The sequence below is a fragment of the Dromaius novaehollandiae genome, chromosome 4 (genome assembly GCF_036370855.1).
Source record: "Dromaius novaehollandiae isolate bDroNov1 chromosome 4, bDroNov1.hap1, whole genome shotgun sequence".
NCBI lineage: Eukaryota > Metazoa > Chordata > Aves > Casuariiformes > Dromaiidae > Dromaius > Dromaius novaehollandiae.
In genome coordinates this window covers 25910859-25931108 of record NC_088101.1, presented here as the reverse complement: position 1 = coordinate 25931108, position 20250 = coordinate 25910859, and the positions used below count along the sequence as shown (strand labels likewise).

The 20250-nt window shown below is 36.4% G+C and overlaps 2 protein-coding genes across 7 annotated transcripts in view; one reads left to right on the top strand and one right to left on the bottom strand.

Moving 5' to 3' along the window:
* LOC135328147 (uncharacterized) overlaps positions 1-20250 on the bottom strand; it is a 51893-nt gene that overhangs the window by 8029 nt on the left and 23614 nt on the right. The gene's annotated exons all lie outside the window — the stretch shown is intronic.
* The window catches only part of PDE5A (phosphodiesterase 5A), a 75787-nt gene that overhangs the window by 46754 nt on the left and 8783 nt on the right, over positions 1-20250 (top strand). For 5 of the 6 annotated variants that reach the window (XM_026096109.2, XM_026096111.2, XM_064510637.1 and 2 more), the window contains exons 11-20: positions 1154-1213; positions 7968-8114; positions 10521-10646; positions 12706-12800; positions 16201-16288; positions 17411-17511; positions 17609-17686; positions 18570-18633; positions 19561-19635; positions 20148-20231. In XM_026096109.2, the coding sequence (XP_025951894.1) occupies positions 1154-1213; positions 7968-8114; positions 10521-10646; positions 12706-12800; positions 16201-16288; positions 17411-17511; positions 17609-17686; positions 18570-18633; positions 19561-19635; positions 20148-20231 (918 nt within the window). The remainder of the gene's footprint in view (positions 1-1153; positions 1214-7967; positions 8115-10520; positions 10647-12705; positions 12801-16200; positions 16289-17410; positions 17512-17608; positions 17687-18569; positions 18634-19560; positions 19636-20147; positions 20232-20250) is intronic. The other variant, XM_026096110.2, reaches the window with a different exon arrangement.

Sequence of the window (20250 nt, the reverse complement as noted above, 5' to 3'; positions counted from 1 at the left end):
GGTTTGGGGGATTAGGGGCTTCCTTTTCTTCTCTGAGGTTTTCTGTGATGATTTTGGCTCAGTCCTGTTTGTGGAGTAATGGCAGCATTATTGTAGGTTTTCTGCAATTTCCTCAGACTTCACCAAACCATTATCAAGATGAACGTCACCTGGTCTCTGTCTTTGAACTGATTACTGTTAAGTTTAGTGGCTGAAGAGGGTTTTAGCCTAAGAAGATGAATTACTCAGAGGTGATAACTTGAAACTGAAAGTGAAAACTTTGTAGACTTTGGATTGCCTAACATTCATTATGTAAACAGAGTGTTTGCAGAATTCCTAAAATGTGGATTATGTACCCTGTAGCCTCTAAAAGAAATATTAGAACTCCCAAATAAACTTGTATTTAGTCATATGAAATGAAAAGGTGGTAAAATTATTCTCAAAAAAATTTCAGTGCTTTAAAAAAGATCAGCTGTTTGTTTACATGACAAATTAACAATTCTGCTACTATAACAATTCACCGATAATATGAGAAGTCCATACATACAAATTCCATAATGAGAAAAAGGCTATAGATTAACATGTAAAATGGCTTCTTCATAAAATAGTTATTCTTTCAGTTGCATGGATGCTAAAAAGAACTTCAGAACATTTTAATGTCCTGTTCATTCTCACAGCTAAAAAATATGAGTTTATTTTGTTAATTTAAAACAAACATATTTTCTTTCAGACTTTTCTGCCAAGTTTCAGCTAGGGCAAAACTCTTTTATGTCTGAATAAACCCCTGAAAGGATTATTATGGCAACAATGTCAGGCCCATAATTATAGCTGTTCCTTGAATTATTTGTCTTTGAAAGTGGGGCATGAAAACTTTCCACAGAGAAAATCAGAGTTCTTTGTTCATTTATAGAAACTATTTACGTTTTCTTGGCCTAGTTAACTCAAGAAAGCTTTGTGAGATTTGTAAAAGCTGAAGATTATCTCCCCAGATGCGTTTAGAGAGCTCCCTTAAAACCAGTAGGGGCCCTGCTCGGACACTAGGTTTCAACAAGTACAATGCATTGCAGCACTGCAGCTGCAGACTGTGACTTCTGCTTTAGAAAAAAAATGAACCCCTACTTTTTATGAGATTGGACTTCTGTTTGTACTAAGGATTCTTCTTCTCTTCCTGCAGGTTCTCTCGTACCATGCTTCTGCTGCCGAGGAGGAAACGAGGGAGCTGCAGGTAACAGCGGTAATTGAATTTTTTACTATTACTTTAGAAATACTTTATTACTAGATGGAACAATGAAAGGCAGTCCTTTACCCATATGTGCCCCTACATGTTAGGCACCATATTTTCAGAAATAAAAGTTATACTGAAGCCTAAACTGATTAGTTACCGAGTTGGATCAATATGTAATGCAAAAGCAAGATATTACAAGGCCAACAATGAGAGAGACAGCTTGGCCACAGAGCTGTAATTACAGGAAAAACAGAAATACAAATAGATACTGACAATCTTTCTCAAGAATTAAAGTGACTACTAGTACCGACTGATGCAATGTTAGTGTCAACTCAAAATCATTCAGTATTTTTAAGTCTGAATTTTTTACTTTTTATATCTTTTGTACCTTTCAGGCTTCCACAGTATGGGTGCAGCTTTATGGCTTTTCACAGAAATTCTGTATTTAATTGTTAATTCTATGATTATTTTCATTTTTGTGGTTACTTTTCTGTGCAGTGTCCCATTCTGCTCATGTGTAATTCTGTGTTTAGAAACCACTGTCTTAGGGGTAACTACAGCTATGATTTCAAGTGTAGTTCAAAGTACAGCCTGCGCTCACTCCCTCCAGTTCTCTCTGCTGAAGTGGAGGTGCTGGGCGAATAGCATCATCGCTGTGGTAAGGATGAGAGGGATGGAGAGGAAGGCAGACATAGGGGACCACGAGCTGGGTAGTGCACAGTGGGACAGGACTGGACAAGGCAAGGTGCCACAGAACAAGGCACAATACTATTGATCATGTACCAGACTGGGATTAGTGTCTACCAATCCTGGCACGGTTAGCATCACACACATTTTGAACCTCAGTCCTGACGTGCTGCTGCTCACTGATACAGAGGCATTGACATGCTACAACACACTCCTCATCCCTAATGGTTTCCCTTCGGCGCTTGCCTTAATCTCTGTGGCTGCATCTTTACCGCTGTATACAACAGAACCATAGTAAATCCAGCATGGCACCAGTGATCACCCTTACTGCTTAACTGATCACATGCTTCCTAGCACAGTCTTGGCCCACATCAACCAACACTTTCTAAGACAGTATCAAAGCACATAGCACAGGCCATCCTCAATAGGCAGCACGGATGAGACTGCACCAGATTTGGCTCCCTCTAGCCTAGTCTAGATTTTGTACCCTCAGATACAGCCACGTATCCTCACATCACATCCCAGGACATGAAACGCGTACCCTTATTTTCATGCTATGAAACAATCACTCTGAGCATTTAATAGAGCAATCAAATTATTTCAGATAATTTGAGCTGAAAAAGAAAACATGCATATAAAATAGCGTATCTTAGGACTACGAGGCACCACATGGAGCCCAAAGCAAACCACGGACCAACCGCAATATAGAGTTGAAAGCAGTTTGTGCCATTTGGCCTCATCATTAGAGAGTGAACCCTGTACTATTTTATATAGCAGTACAGATACAACCTCATTGACAATTTGATTTCTTCTGTGTGCATTTATGAACAAAATACCTAACTCAATGAACATTCTTAAAATTGCTCATCTTGGCATTATTCTTTCCTTTAGAAAACTTAATTTTTTTCCTTATTATCACATTCCACCATCTTTATTACTCAAAACTTCCCTTATGCCATCCAGACTCTAATTAGCTTGCCTTTCATGAAAATAGTTGTCTTCTGCCCTTTTCTAGTTTGTTTTACTTTGTAACATAATTTTCAATGATTTCATTTTTTTCGTTGTTACCCCTTTGCTTTCTTCCTCAAGAATAGAGGCTAGCTTATACTTCAGTGTGACCCCTACGTTATTTCACTTGTGGTGCATGTCCCATAAAAGAAAACACTGATCCTTTATTATTCTTCTCAAGACTTCATCACTGACTGTGAAGTACTTTGAATCCTCCTAAGTGAAATGTTATGGAAGTGCTATTACTATTACAGCAAATGTTGCCTGAACTCTTTCTTTGCTTTGTGGAATCTCTTCATGTTAAAAGATGTTACTACCTCAAGATCTCACTTGTATTGTCTCCAGACTGCTATCCACCTAATTTAGTTTATAATCTCTATTTTTGCTCCTGGTTCTGCAAGTGCCTTAGTTATGTCTGAGATTACCACATCCCTGATTTCCACATAATTCAAGCTTCCATATAGCTTTACTTCATTCCTAGCTCATGTCACTGAGGTCCAGGATAGGCTTACAGATGATGAAAGCGGAAGTTAAAAAGTTAAAAAAGAATTAAAAAATGTTTATTAAATTGAGGAATAATTTTTTAATAATTTGTTTAAGAATAAAACATCACAGCCAAACCTAGTGTTGAGTTCTACACACTCTTCTTATTGACTTCAGCAGAGGCCTATTTCATACATAAGCTGAGCCTGGTGCTTTTAGAGAATATAAAATACTGAAAAGTGAGCTGACCTATTCTTTGCTCTGGAGCAGCTTGTTTGCATATGCTTGGCTATATGTTCTGCAGCCAGTGGCTGGTTCCCTCCCCTCCCCCAACTATCTGATCACCGAGTTAGAATTCAAAGACCACAAATTAACCGCTTTTCTTCCTTCAAGGCTGTTTGGTCATAGAAGGGAATCCGGTTGTTAACTTGCTTCTTTTCCCATCAGTAGGCACCATATGTCTCTGTAGTCTTACCACTTCGTAAAACAGACCTTTATTTTTAGTGAACCTCAAATTAGTGGCTGATAGAAAATTAAACAGTATGAGATCTGGAATAAGCTAAAGGGAAAAGACATGTTCTGTAATCTTTCTAAATTTCAGTAACATTCAAGAGAAACACTTCTTAAAATTGCCTTCAACATTTTAAAGATAGTCCGCTACCTTTAATGAGTGTTGGGGTTCTTTCCTCTTAGAAACAAGGAACCTTCTTTTGATTATAGTTCTAGATAAGATGAGCTCTCCTGAGCATGCGAGTGCATGATTTATTTGCAAAAGATCAACGTGACTCAAATAAAATAAATCTTAAAATTTTCCCAAAGCTCCAAATGATGACTATCAGCAACAGACCCCATTCCATCTATCTTCTTTTCTCAGGAACCAGGAAAAGGGGTTGGATCAGCCAGTTTGTGCTATCTGAGCGGCAGTAAGAATTTACTGTAGAGTACAGGCACCCTGATAGAAAAGACCTTGCCAAAAGCTACCTGTTTTCCAAACCAAGGTATGAAGAGTAGGATGTTAATTTTGAGTTTGCTTTGCAGTTACCCAGAGGAATGGCAGCCTCATCCTGGGAAGATTTCATCTCCCTCTATAAGTTGACCTCAAACAGATTTCTGCTTGAAAAATCAAAACAAACAAAAAAGGGAGAAAGTATGATAATATATTGAGTATCTTGCCTCCAAAATTTAAACTATATCAAAATTCAAAACATATTGACTAGGTTTACACTAAGTTGAAAAACAGGAAAATAGACATTGGAAAAAAGTTGTATTTTTCCAAGTTAACTGCAAATTGCAAATCCCTGATGCCCATCAAACCGTTAAAATTCAGCTGGAGTCCAGTAGCCCACCAGAATAATAAAAATTGATGAGTGATGGCTATACAAGAATTTCCTTCAAAGAAACCAGCTACATCTTTCCTAACTGGGAGATAAAATCCATATTAATGGCAGTTCCCACTGGTTTTAAGAGCAATGAAGAGCATAAATTCACAAAGGAATAGGGAAAAGTTGTCCTCAAGTGGGCATCACAGAACTCAGCTCAGTTTTGAAAGCTGCTCTTGACCATAAAGGATAGAACATTCCTCAGCCCTTAAAGGTTTATATTCTTCTCTAAAAATTTAAAGATCTTGTCTTCTTGCATGTACAGCTTTGTAGCTCTACATTCTGTTTCTTTGTAACTAAGCAAATTCTAAAATCTAATATAATAGCTTTCCTCTATCTAGGACACACGCTGTCACACAGTTAATCAGCAGAATCAATAGTATATCAAAATAGATACAGGACTTGAGCTTTACTGGAATTGATATTTGGACTTACTGTTTCTGAACCATTCTAGTTAATAAATGCTTTATTAGTAAAACATGGGATTGGTAACAGAAATTACTACAGCGTGTCTCAAGTGAAACCTGTGACAGCAGAATTACCAGCAAGTGGCTGCTCTAATTTAAAACTGTAGCTTTCAAAAATATTTAATCTGTGGACTCCTGAAAGGATTAGACTGTAGGAGCAAAACCTTACAGACAGAATTTCACCCTACTAGCAACAGCCTTGGTTTTCTTAGTCACCCTACCATGAGAAATGATTGCAGACCCTTCTCCTAAATATTCACGTGGCACAGTCAGATGGCTGCATATTTCTGCATTAGTCTTTCAATTGAATGAATCAAAGCTCTATTCCTAAAAAATGAAAAGAGAAGAATCTTGCTCCTAAAATATCTGTAGTCAGCATATACCCTTTCAGATGCAGGATCTTGGAGGTGGTCTTTTTTTCTTTGTCTATGTGTTTATGCACAAAGTAGAGTTATTATGAAATGTTGAACTCTCAACTTCTATCATATTTTTTTAAACTATTTGCTGTTTCCATGTATTGATAAAGTCAGCAGTACCTGAAAAGACATGCGGCCAAGTGGCTTTCAGTATCGTCATTCATTTTAAGGAAATCCATATTCCTATGCCCCATTTTAACACAAGTACTCGGTAAGCGGAAACAAAGGAAGAACCCCCTGCCCAAGTTCAGACAGCTAACTTAATCACTTCAGGTTTTCTTCTTAGTCATGGGAGAGACAGGTGATTCTAGAAAGCAGTTTGGAGCAAGTGTCTAATTTAAGTCTAGATTCAGGAAAATATGTAAGCATGGCAGTTCCTCTCTTAAGGAGATGATTCTTTGAAATGTAACTTAAACTGTCACCAAAGGAAACATGTAGAGAACTTTTTTGTTTTTTGGTGGGACTTTCCACTTTGTTGTTGCTATCAGAGACAGGAGATAGGGAAGAGAAAGATAAATTATGAATGAAGTCAGAACACAGGCATGATAAGGTGTTTTGTTGAGCTCCTAGTTATTCTTCCAGCTCTTTTCCTCATGCAAAACCTTTTTTTTTCACAGTGACATAAGGGCACTGGAACATATGAGAGGCATAACAAGACACTGCACTCTGCAGTCCTAAAATGCAAGAGTAATCCTTCCCCTCACAACTATCAAACAACTACTGTGAGGTTAATATGCATCTAGATAGTTGTAATACCTTTCTGGAGGGGAAGTTAGTTTACATGGGACGAGAGGATTCTTTCACAAGACAAGAATGGTAAAAGTAGAATTACTTTTTCCTTTTACTTATTTTGAATAAGGTGCAAGTAGTATAATCTCCTTATTATCAATATTTTAGAAATGAAATGACAGTGATTTAAGGAAGATAAATTAAAGAGTAGCCCTGCTTTAGAAAATCATTTTATGTATACTGGAAAGCATTCTGAAAAAGTTGCAGCTTTTCAGAATTATGTCATTAGATTTCTTGAATGCTTGTATTATTTTCTACTGAGTATAGAGGCCTGGTCGTTCTTTCACATGCTTGTAAGTGAAATGCCACCTGAATCCAAAATGACGGACACAAAATTACACGTACAAGAAATGTACTAAAAGGTTGGGATTTTTTTTTCCTGTGTAAACACTATTGTTCATAATCTTTCATGACTTTCCAATTCTGATGCACAGTAAGAAAGATAATAGCAAATTTAGATGGACAGAGACTAGTACACTTAGTTATGGGAAGGGCTGATTTGCATGCTACATGTAGTATTACTGTAGAGTATGCCACATATTTCCTCTTCAGAGTCTCAGCCTCCTAGGATGCAGTTCATCATTCTGGAGAAATGTTTTTCCCCAGAAATACAAAACAGAAAGATCAAAAATAAGTTTCTTTTTTTCACCATTTCAATTTTACTTGATTTTCTTTTAAGCCACATAGTTATATCAAGGTGAAACAACTGTAAGTAAGTAGCATTGAGAACTCTGCCTGATATTTTACAAAAAAACCTAATACTAACTTTTGATCTATAGTGTGAGACTTATCACTTATCTTGTTAGCAACTTTAGCATTCCAGTTTTTGAAGGTCAGTGCCTATATTCTGAATTTTATAGGCAGACAACGAAATTAGAGTTGTAATACACAGAGATATTGGAAGATTTACTGATAGTGAAAGTTACAGATTTGCATATGTCTACTTTATAATTCCAAATTTCAAAACAAAGGTATGCGACTGTACTCAGAAATACATAAGAAACATTGTCCAAACATTTTAAGGATTATTTGATCACAGATGAAACCTTATTTTTCAGGGCCCTAGCCCTGAGAAAGCCCTGCTTATGGACAGGCTCCGAGTACAATAATACTGGATATGGATGCTGTTAGATACTCTTTGTTCTAGCTACAGACATGTCTTTCCTCCCTATTTTTAGAAAAATGCCAACAATTACAGATTTTGACTTTTGTACATCCATAAAAACAAACATATAATTTCACTGTCTTATTTCCCAAATCTTTAATTTCACATGTATTCTTGGTTACAGTTTGCGTTAGCTGATGTAGGTAACAGACTGGTTTGCTTGAGTTACGAAAAAGTGTATGTTAACTCTAAGAAGCAAATAAGGTAATGATGTTAAACAAGAAAGGTTAAAGAAAGATAAATCAAAAGAAAAATCACCAGATTGCAGCATAACATGAAGGTAAAATTTAATATTACACTACTCTTTCTCTGGTTATGTTACGCTTTCTCTTTTCCAGTGCTAAGTGTTGTTCTCTTATTCTTCTCTAGGCTGCTGTAGTACCATCTGCACAATCTCTCAACCTAACTGACTTCAACTTCAGTGATTTTGAGCTATCAGATTTTGAAACAACACTGTGTACAATTCGAATGTTCACAGACCTCAACCTGGTGCAAAATTTCCAAATGAAGCATGAGGTATGAATGCTGTCAAATGCTATTTCACATAATGAGACAACTTATCAGGAGAATAAGGAAATAAGCTTACAGTGGATGTACAACTAATTAAAAACCTGTATTAAAGGGTAGTTGACAAACTGAGAAGGGATTTCCAGTGGCAGTACTGGGGTTTCTCCTCAGTCCAGTTCTACTGAATAATTAATAACTTGGATGATGGACTAAAAAATGCATTGAGGAAACTTGGAGAGTGGAGGTAGAAGACTTTATTAAAATTCAGTAAGCTTGAAAATGTATAGAAATATTTCCAAATCAGCAAGAATAAATGAATAAAGACTTAGGAAAAAATCAAATGCATAAATTCAAAATGGTAAACAAAGCAATAGGCAATCGTAATAGGAAAAAATATTCCAGGGCTGCTGTTGACCTGAAACTGAGTATAAGTCAATAATGTGCCACAGTAGCAAAAAAGGGTGAATTTCATTCTTTATTAACAGAGGAGTGGTATATAAGGCCCACAGAGTAATTATTTCACAGCTTATCTTTGATGAGACACAGTTTGGAGTACCATGCTTAAACAAAGATAAAAATTAATTACAAAAATTATGGGAGAAAAACTATAATGTAGGATTGGGGAAAAGTTAAATAAATTAGGTTGATTTTCTCTGGAAAATACAATACTGAGGGAGCTGACAGCAACTTTTCAATAAGTGAAAGATTGTTGTAAAGAGGACAGTTTTATAGATTGTTTTCTATGTCCACCAAAGGTAGGAAAAGATATAATTATCATTGTTTTTCCCTCCAAAACTGATTAGATTAGATATTAGGAGAGCCTTTACAGTTATGGAGATAATAAGGACTGAAACGGATTACTTATGCAAGCTGTGGAACTTCTTTTAAAGGTTTTTGCCAATAGATACATGTTTTAGATACATATTTGTTTTAAATACATCTTTGTCAGAGGTGATTTAGATAGGTATTCTTATTTTGCCTTTGAGCCCCGAGATAGACTAGATGATCTCTTAGGCCTCTTCCAGCCAGTGCATACGATTTCTGTTTGCACATACCTTCACTTTTAAATGATTTAGTTTTGCTTTATGTATTCTTCAATAAAACTTCTGATATTCACTATCAAAATGCAGCACTAATTTGGAGGACCCAATAGGCAGGCAAACTAATAAGGGGAAAAAGGTATTTCATTTCTAGATCAGTTTATCTATCCATTTAGATTAGTAAAGCTTAAGGGCAGACAGCAGTATTATATTATCTAGGCTGACCTCTTGAATACCGCAGTGCAAAAGTTTTAATTTTGCAGTAGTGCCAGAACTTGTACTTCCTTAAGGGTTATGTTTCAATAACGGCGAGTTATGATGATAGGTAGCCCAGAAATGGGTCGACTTCTGCTTCCTAATGGAGTAATCGTAATAAATTGCAACAACAAAATAACACTGTGACAACAGACACGTAATTACATGTGTCAATAGAAACAACAAAGCATTAACAGTTTTGAAGGTACACTTTCCTCTTTCCTTAAAGAACTAAAAAACACTGGCAGTAGCAGAATACTCCTTTTTAACAGTAGAAAGACACAGAATACTGCTGCTGCTTTTGTCTACACAGAATCTTCTGTGTGAATGGATGGATATTAGACTTCCTTTTCTGTCAGTATAACATGACTCTTTCACTAGGAAAACTAAAAATTATCTTAAACAAACTAGATGCTCAGAGAGCCTATAACATACAACATTATGATGTATCCATTTAAGCTAAGAAATCTGTTCCAGCGTATATCAAAATACTATCTGGCCTTTATACTTTTCACTTTCATAAAACTGAAGTATAATCCACAATTTGTAATTCTGTTGTGTAAAGCAGCCAGGACATATTTTCCTCCTACATTAAAAAAAAAAAAAAAAAGCCTACCCTGCAATATAGTAATCAGTACCTTTATATCATACTTATTTGCTTTCCAAAGTCCAATTCTGCTTGTCTTTTGACAAGCTGATATGAGTGAAAAAACACATGTTCATTTTCAAAACAACTCTTAAGAGATCTCTGTAAATTAAAGAATTAATTGCCTCTATGAAATATGTGGTTACAAACAAACAATTTTTTCCTCTCAGTTAGCTCAACACAACTCAGTTTCTGGATCAACAGCAGTGCTTCTGACACTAACATTTAGCCCTCAGTAATAAAAATCACAGCCACCCGTGTTACTTACTGAAGAGGCTAAATTAGTGACTGTAACCATACTCTTCTTATCCATGTTCACAGTTATGTCATATTTGAACTTAATTGAGGTAAAAGGAAAATTTTTCCCTTAAGAGAGAAAATTTTCAAGATGGGTTTGGAAAAAGCAGTGTGTTTCTAAAAAGAAAAAATTCGTAACATATTTTGCAGTTAACAACATAACACTGTTTCTTAAAGGTTCTCTGCAGATGGATTTTAAGCGTAAAGAAAAATTATCGGAAAAATGTTGCTTATCACAATTGGAGACATGCCTTTAATACGGCCCAGTGCATGTTTGCTGCTTTAAAATCTGGTAAAATTCAGGTACATTTTGCTGTTTCTATGTTAAGAACCTTCTAGCTAAGCAAATGTTGTAATGATACATAGTTTTGATTGTGATGTCAGTAAGATACATATCATTCTACAGTCTCGCTAGTAAAATCAAAATATTTCTGCTGCAGACTTCTGGCTTTAAGTGCTTGGTTTGTTAAATTGTTATCATATTATGTACTCGAGTTCAGTCAGATCCTCTGGGAATGATCAGATGGATATTCCCAATGGGAATATTTCAAATAAGGCACTTGATTATGTCCTTTTTTAAAGTTAATGCTTATGCTGTAAGTAAGTCAAGAAGGTGTAGAAGAAAATGACTGGCCCTATTTCAAGACGTTTCCTCGTAATATTCATTAGACTCCGAAACAGCTGAGTACAGCCTTAGACAAATAACAGAACACTTTTTGGAAGTAAAGAAATGTTCATTTCAATGCTTTTGAACAATGTTTCAACGTTCCACTTAAGTCAAATTATTATTTGAAAAACAACTTAATCATTCTTTATTACAAATACTGAAGGGTTAGATAACCCCCAAAATAAGAAAAAATTGTTGAAGATTTTACCCAAGCATTTTTTTTAATTTTCTTGAAGAAAACAGAATGTTTCTGCTTATTCAGAATTAATATTTTTCTTCAGTTTGACTGATTTGAGACAGTTAATATTAGTTGGTTTATCCTATTTTACAATAATCTCTTATGAGAGGATAAATAAATCCTATTTGTAGAGCAAAGACCAATACCAATAATGAAGAAGCATTCCCTTCCTCACTTAAAAAAAAAAAAAAAAAAAAGCCTGGAAAAGACAAAGACATTCACATTTAGGATCCTTCTATACTGAAAAGAAATGGGTACAGCAGTTTTGCTCTGTGTGTAGTCTAGCAATCTCAGATGATTCTGATAACTTGGTTGCTTGCTATTTTTGGAATCCTGTCAGTCCCCACTGCGATTTCCATAAATTGTTTCATTCCTAACTACATTGGATTCACTCTAGTGATTTTCATGGCCTAGATTCTGGAGTCAGAAACTGCACTGAACATAAGTCTCTCATTTTTCTCTGGTCCAGGAGGAAAAGCAAGCACTGGGACTCAAATTCCCTACAAGAAACATAAGATCAGCCATTTCCAAAATGATTTGTCTTTTGACTACATGAAGGACAGGATTCATTATCTGGAAAGCAGATACAACTCCACAGAAGTTGTAACCTCTTAAAGAATATTTGGATTTGATTGTATGCAGGGTACAACCCCCCCAGTGGCTGTGCTGTCACCAGCTGTTCTTCAAATTTCTGTCCTGACTGTTGTGCCTGCTATTCTTCTCCCATTAAAAAAATGCTGCATGAATACTGCAGCTTTGCCCAGCCTCTGCTTCTTACTGGCCAGATTAAAATAAAGTATCTATAATCAGTAGATCTATTAATATTAAGGATGTGATATAGTCATGAAAGAGAAACTGTAAGCTCTCCTCCGATTTATTGGCAGACTAATCCTTGTTGGGGCTCTATTAGTTAATAACTGTTAATGATGTATCAGATATTGTTTAATTTTTTAAATGTTTTTAAGCTTCTGTTAATTTATTTGCCCAGTGATCAATGAAGAGTGTGACTTTTTTCTCCTCTGATTATACTGAGGACACTTGTATAATAGATTCTTTCACCAATTCAGGGAATGTAGCACAACTCCTTTAAAATAATAGAGGAGCTGAGCTAAAACTCAAGGGCCAGAATTAAAAAAAAATCCTGATGCTGTCTCTTCCCTGCCAGGTGACATTTTGCAACTCATTTCCTCTTCTTCTGGATCAATTTCCTCATCTGTAATATAGGGCTAGAGGATATTACTTCCCTCTGTAAACTGACTATGAGGCCTATGGAGAGGTATTATTACTACGCATCAGAACTTAAAAGATAACTCTTTATTCTTAACATAAAATTGTATGTCCTTGTCCTCTTTGAGCTAGAACTGTTATCAGCTATGTGGTAAAGAGAACAGATGTAATATAGTGTGTGCAAAATAAATCCCTAATGCAAAGCTAATTCACTTGTATTACCCTTATAGAGCAAACTCACTGACTTAGAAACACTTGCTTTGCTGATAGCAACTCTAAGTCATGATTTGGATCACAGAGGAGTGAACAACTCTTACATACAAAGGTAAGTCAGAGGGGAAGTTAAATAAAAGCAAATGAATACCAAAATCAGATTGCTAAATGAAGTACAGCCTCATCAATTTGACAGTGTGAGGCTGTACAAAGGAGCAGCCTTTTGCAAAGCAGGAAGTGCAACAACAGTCAGAAATATTTAAGCAGTAGAAAGCAAAGATGTATAACCTCACTGAGCTGACTAACTACTGATGGCAGATGAAGCAGATGCTCTGTAGACTGTGCAGGGGCAACATCTCCTGGTGCCTGTGCAAGATGTCCCCTTCCCCATTTCCCATACAGAGGTAGCGAAAGGTTGAAGCTCCTTAGGGACTTCACATAGGAGAAAACATGCAGCTTTTCACCAGCTGTTCACTGCCCAACTACCTGTTTGCTATCTGGTCTAAGCCAGCACAGACTTGGGATTTGCAGCCATCTCAGTGATACAAAGGGTCTCATAATACTTGGAGCTCTGATTGTTTTACTTACAATTTAGCCATATTTTCCATGAATTTGAAATTGCTTCAGATAAAATACATATTTAAAATCACATTAAAAAGGTATGACTGTTTTGCACTGATTTGGGATTATCTGTACTCTTCCCTTTTAACTTTGAGCAAAGCAAGAGCAAAGCAAAAAGACAAAATATATTTAAAAAACTTGAAACAAAACATTTTTTTACTAAACAAAATACTTCACTGTCATATTACCAAAATGAAGCATTTCAACTGTTACGAAATCTTCCCCCTATTTTAATTTTTAGCTAAAAATACTTGGGTTTTTTTTAGAATGTATTAATAGTTTCAGTTCTGCCCAAAATGTGTTTTTCAGTGAATTTAGTTCACTTCAAAGAACTCCACATCTAAAAGTATATGATTCTTTGATTAAATAAACAGCTTGACTTAAACATGGCTATAATGTAACTACTGTGATACGGCAGTGTGTCCTGACCTTACCAGAGATGGGGAAAAGACACCCAGAAACGTATACTTCTATCTCTTTCTGGCACAGCTGGAGAGTGGTTTTGAAGCTACCTCTGGAAGAAGTGATCTGCTGTTCTCGCTGTGTGTGAAGTAAGATACTAGGGGAGGAAAAGATTGTTTGAGGCAGAGAATACTGGAAGTATTCAGTAAGCTGAAGCAGGATAAATTCCTGCCTTTCAGATATATTATTAATACTTCTATCTTCAGAATAACACTAAGTCTAATGTGTAAAGCAAAAAAAAAAAAGTGACCTTTTTCTAGTTCCCTAATAGGGGAATCCAGTAACTTGCAGCCTTGCAACAATTTGAAACAGTTAGCTATTTTCTGCTTTATTTATTTAAAAATAAATTTCCTGGAAAACATCTGGAGATGCGTCATCTCCTCTCAAAAATGTCCTGGGAAAGTTTCATAGACAGCAAAATCTAACATTCGCACATACTGTAAAGGAGAGATGATTACAACTTAATTACAACTTAATAATTCTTTTTCAATACAAACAGTTCCATGAATCTTGTTTTTAAAATCCCTCATTTAAATCTAAATGAAAAGTTATTTTTCCAGGAATGGATCCCTTCTGTTTCTTACTTGGAAGCAGGGAGAGTGGATACTTGGCACATGATTCTTTTCTTAAGCAACAGAGCTTCAAAAATTAAAACTGTCCTGGTAGCAGAAATTACAGGAAATAGTCTGTTTTAAGGTCTTTTGGTAGATATGCAGGGGTTTTGTTTAGTTTTTTCTTCCAAACCAACATGTAAAGACAGCAAGCACAGCGTATGAAAACTGTATAACCAAACAACTATGTTCAGAAAGCAATGGCGTGCTTTGGGCTGGCGTGGTGGCTTAAGAGAAACTCTATGTACTACAGAACTAGGAACCCGAGTTTATTTCCGGCGCTGATGTCTTCCCAGACAAACAGAGTCTGTGAGTACTGAGGAAGCCCTCGTTTGGTGCAGTACTTGGGAAGATAACCTAAGATTTTTCTCACGTATTTCTCTCTTCGATCAGGATTAACTTTAGGACATAGTACGCATCCCATTTAACTCAATGGGAATTTCACCCAGGATGTGCTGGCACCATCTTACAATTTCTTTCCTTACAGAAACACACAGGGTTATTTGTGCTATACTGCTCTTGCACTGGTCTCGGAGGAGGTGCTGGGCAGCCAGCCCATAATCCTCAGGGGCTTGCATCCTTTAATCTTCCTTTCCGCATTTTTGTTTGTCTTTCCATCTTTCTCTCATTTTTGTGCTGTTTAAATCCCTGGAGTCTCCTCTTCTGTCTTTTATATGAGTCTCTGTGTGCAGTCACTCACATAGGGACCCAATCCTGCAATCACTTATTCATGTGAATGATCCTTAACCATATTAAAAAGTCCCATGGAACTGTATGCTAAAAAAGGATTTCTTACATGATTAAACATTTATAGGTCAGGTTATAACTATAGTACTAGATTCAGGATCAGCAGTGAAACAGACTTCCAAGATCCCAAATCAGTTAAAGAGATGAGATAAGCATTGTGGGAACAGGGGTTGAAAATGAAGATAAAGCAGCAAAAGCTAAGAACCTTATTATGCAATGAGGAAGGGGAAGAAAATGTAGAAATCCTCAGAGAGGAGGAGCTTCTGTATTCTGTCTAAAGCTACTCAAAACAGTAAAGTCTATGTTATAAACTCAGATAGCTTTAAATTCTGCATTCCTGCAGTTGGCTTTTTCTCACTGCTGTTTTTCACTGCCTGTAGTACAACTGACCTCCTGTTTCCCTTTGGATTTTTGCACTGGGCAGAGGGATATTGGAGTAGTTTGGTCATGAAGAGAGTGGTGATGAATGCATTATCATTAAGATTAGTAGCACAATAGGAAATAATTTGATAATTCTTTGGCCCCTGCAACAAGGCCCACTGAGGTCAGCAGAAGGTTTTTCCATTGATATCAGTTGGCTTTGGATTAGGTCTACATTATTACTTGCATGCTTACTAGTTGAGCTGACTAATATGCTATGCACACGTCTAAAATGCCACACACACATGCACACACACACACAAAAATTACCACTTAACAACAACGGCTTGTGAAGGAACTTTTCTTGTTACCTTTCCTCTTTTAAACAAGAACTTTTACTCTTTAAAATTTTCTCACTCCTTGTGTGCAAATGGTCTCTACAGGTAACAGAAGGTAAAAAAACTAGAATTGTCAGTGCTCTGACAAAGTAACAGCCTTGTCTTTGTATCTGTACTCCCCCTGCATCCTTCCTAATGTATTCATTCTGTATGGCCAGTTACACAGGAGTGGCAAGAAAGGAAATGGTTAAGAACAAGCATTTGGAGGGCTGAGTTGATACTGAGGGTAGTAGATGGGAAATTAGTTCTGGGTAAGTAATATATTTAATTTGATTTTTCAATATGATGTGTGGGTTTTTTTTCTGCTCCTCAGAAGTGAACATCCACTGGCTCAGCTGTATTGCCACTCAATCATGGAGCATCACCATTTTGATCAGTGCCTTATGATCCTGAATAGTCCAGTGAGTGCCTCATTCTTGTGCATACTGAAGGAAGCTGTTCCCTGTTTCACTTTTATTTTTAGCTTTTGGATAGATTCCCACCCTTATGCATTCCTAAATGAACTTTATTCCTTTTTGGGTAAAGAAAGCAAGTGCAGCACTTTTGAAATTACAGCTCCATTTCTGAGTGCCACCAAACCTTTCCAAGTGTTGCCTGATAAGGGAAGCTTTGTTAATATCCTTTTGAGTACCTGCTTCCTTGGACCAAAGGAAACAAAAGGCTTTGTTGCCATTTTCACGACCTCTTATGAACCACCATATAAACCCATGTCCTTGCTTTCATTTCAAAAAAACATTCCAGCCTACACATACACAAAGTAGTCCTGATGAAACCAAACCAAACCCTGCTAATGTTGACATTCCAAAGTGAAGCCAAACCTAAGTTAACTAAATACACAAATAAAACCACATTCTTCTTCTCTTATAGTATTAATTAATTTTAAGACCAGTTATTCACCATGCACAATCATTTCAAAGCAGTGTATTTTCACTGTTCATTTCCTATCACAGGTTTGGTAGTTTTGGCATCCTTAATGTTCTAAGTGATTCTCTCTTATTCAGACAGGAAAATATGGAAAAAAGCAGAGGCAAACTGCCACCCCACCAGCTCCATAATGATTTGATTTCACTGTCATCTTTTTATGTAATAGTTTGTTATTTATGTTGCTTAATAAAAGAAAAATATTTTAATTTACATGAGATTTAAAAGCAGGTACGAGAATCTGTTATAGTTCCTGTACTTCAGGAGGGGAAAGAAAGGAAAGAAATGCTAGGATATGGCTAGCAGCAAATTTATTCCTGGTGAATGAAATTAACTTAACAGGCTTTGACATTGCTCTGTCTGCAGTTTCATTTTGTAATACAGTCCATGATGATACTGCTGCTGCAGGGCTGTCTGCCATTACTCAAGAACACTGGAATTTTTATTTTTTAATTGGGGAATCTGCAAAATGTAGCAGGATAAAAGCATAACAACAGATACTAGTAAACAAATAAGAATGATTCAGCATTTAAGAGAGATTTTAGCATACTGGTGAGCTGTTGCCCATTTTATTGTTAACACTCGTTTTGTTTTCTGTAAAGGGAAATCAGATTCTCAGCAGCCTTTCCATTGAAGAATACAAGGCCACACTGAAAATGATAAAACAAGCCATTCTTGCCACAGACCTAGCACTATATATAAAGTAAGTTAGAAGCAAGTTTGGCTGGATAGTCTTTGTTGGATGTTTGGATTGTGTCAGCATGCTGTAAAATCTTTTCTTGTTTTTACTTATTTTAAAGGAGGAGGGGAGAGTTCTTTGAACTTCTAAGGAAGAAGCAATTTAACTGGGAAGATCCTATGCAGAAGGAGCTATTTTTGTAAGTAAATGTGGATGATTAACAGCTGATTAATATTAAGCACCAGATTTTCCATGCCACATTGCTGTGAATTTCATTAAAACCAGCAGATCTGTGTACTTTGTGCCTGTACAAACTGGCACAGGTAACATTTGTCACTGAGTAAGTTCCTGGGTGTAACTCTGTAGCCTGTATAATAAACTTCAGTAAGTAGCACGTGGAGTTACATAAGCATTTCTGTTCTTCCTAAAGAGCACAGGATTGCTGCCTAGGTACCCTGTTGTTCTTTTTCTGTGGATATGCTCTCCTTAATCGCTGAACTGCTGAAACCAATAGTCTAAAGATTCAGGACAGGCTGTTTGTTTTGAACTAGATTCATTTCTGACAGTGAAAAAAAAAAGATTAAAAATAGAGACACATCTTGTATTGCATAGCTACAGAAAAGCAGGCTTACTTAGGTTGTTTCAGAAAGGCAGGCTACCCTATTTCAAATTCAGTACCTTTAAAAATCAGTCTAGTTTAGTCATATTCTATGTCTACTCCTAATTCAGTCCTTGGCCTTCATACTGGAACTGTAACAAAGATGGCAGTCACTGTTAATGACAGAAGCAAATAAATGTTATATCTGTGCAGTAGCAAATGAAATGAAAACAGTTCATTTCATGTGAATCCATCAAATGAGCTAGTCCAGATTTGCTCATATCTGTGTGCTCATTTCACACAGGTGAAAGTGTCTACCACATCATCAAACCTTGGACATCTTCATAACTTTGCTTTAATTTCACGTTTTGTCTGACTTTGATTTTCCTTGAAATTGGATATTCTATTTACTAATCATTTGACTTGATGGCTACATAAGTTTCACCGTACAATAATTCATAGATTTCTTTCTTTTTTTCTACAGAGCAATGCTGATGACTGCTTGTGATTTATCAGCCATAACCAAACCATGGCCAGTTCAGCAACGGGTATATGCTTAATTTTAAGTTTTCCTAAATATAAGCTCTACATAAGAGCTTCTGCTTCTTCCATCTAGCCTCCCTCACTGTAAAGGCATTGGTGGGATGCAGGGCCTTAGGAAGCAATCCTTCAAAGAGCTAAATGGGGGTTGAAGATTTTCTCAAGTCTCTGCAGCAGGATCTGTGCATTTAGCTATGTCATCCTGTTAGCAGTAATCTGAAGGTACATTAGGATGCTTTTTGTTATTTCGAACATTTCTGTGTTATCACAAGGCAGTCAACTAATGCAACATGCTACTTAGTATCAGCTGACCTTTGTCTGTGTTTATCATGCCAGCTCTTACAAGCTATCAAATATTCCAGCCATTTTATTCAATTTGCTTGTACTGTCAGAATAAATATCAGCACATGCAAGCACATTTTTTTCTGCATAGATGTGTGATGAAGAACTCTGAGAGCTAACTGTTAAGCTGGAGAATCTCATTATAGCAGCTCCAAATTTGATATATCCTAAGCAGAAATGATTTTTAAAACAGCAGGTGCCTAATGTTTAAGTGCAAGAGATCAGATTTCACAGGTAGAATATCCAGAAAGTAATAATTTAAAATCATTAGTGACTTTTGAAAATCATTACTCTTAGTTCTAGATTTAAAATACAGTCCTTAACATTTATGTTTTAATTTGTACATCAGTACCTTGCAGGATTATCTTGAGATTTAACTAATACATAAAGTAAGCTTTGGTAGTAGGGTTTACACAAGTCCAGAGTATTATGCATACACATGAGACAATACATGAAGTATTTATACTTCATATATGTGTTCTTATGATACATTGTCTTCATCATACAGGCCAGAAGCTCCACACAGGAAAAATGTTTTGATTATAGGTAGCAATTAAACTTTTATAGCTCTCAATGTGTGAAATTTCTTACAGATTGCTGAGCTTGTAGCTACAGAGTTCTTTGATCAAGGAGATAAAGAGCGGAAAGAACTCAACATAGAACCAACAGTAAGTGAGAGAATCACACAGAATCACCTCTTTCAAAATGACTCCTACAAACAGGACTTCGCACACTTTTCAAAAGCCAGCATTTCTGCCAGTGACCAGAACACAGAACCAGCTCCTTCCCTGTCTTCCTGGTAGTCACTTTTCTTCTGTGGTTCACAAATACCAACACTGTCTCATTCTCTTTGAGCCAAAAGAACAGACAGCATTATTTCCTCCAAGTCAGTACTGCTAAATTGTCTAGGAAGTACATTTCTAGATTGGTGCCTATTTGTGACCTATCCTAAGCAGGTAAGTTTGCCTATTCCTCTGGCTATTTGGGCTCTGCCAGTCCAAAGACAAGCTCTGAAGGCCAGTCATGCAGTCAGATTACCAGCATAACACACTTACTGATACCCTGCTATGCTGAGCTTACTGTGCTTTTTAAACTGCTCTTGTATAATTCCAGCCTTCTCTTGAATTTTCTTTTTATTTAATGTATTTAAATATAAAGCTTATTTACTTTTTATTTGCAGGACCTAATGAACAGAGAGAAGAAAAATAAAATTCCCAGCATGCAGGTTGGATTCATAGATGCTGTTTGTTTACAGCTGTATGAGGTAGTATACATAAGAAAGG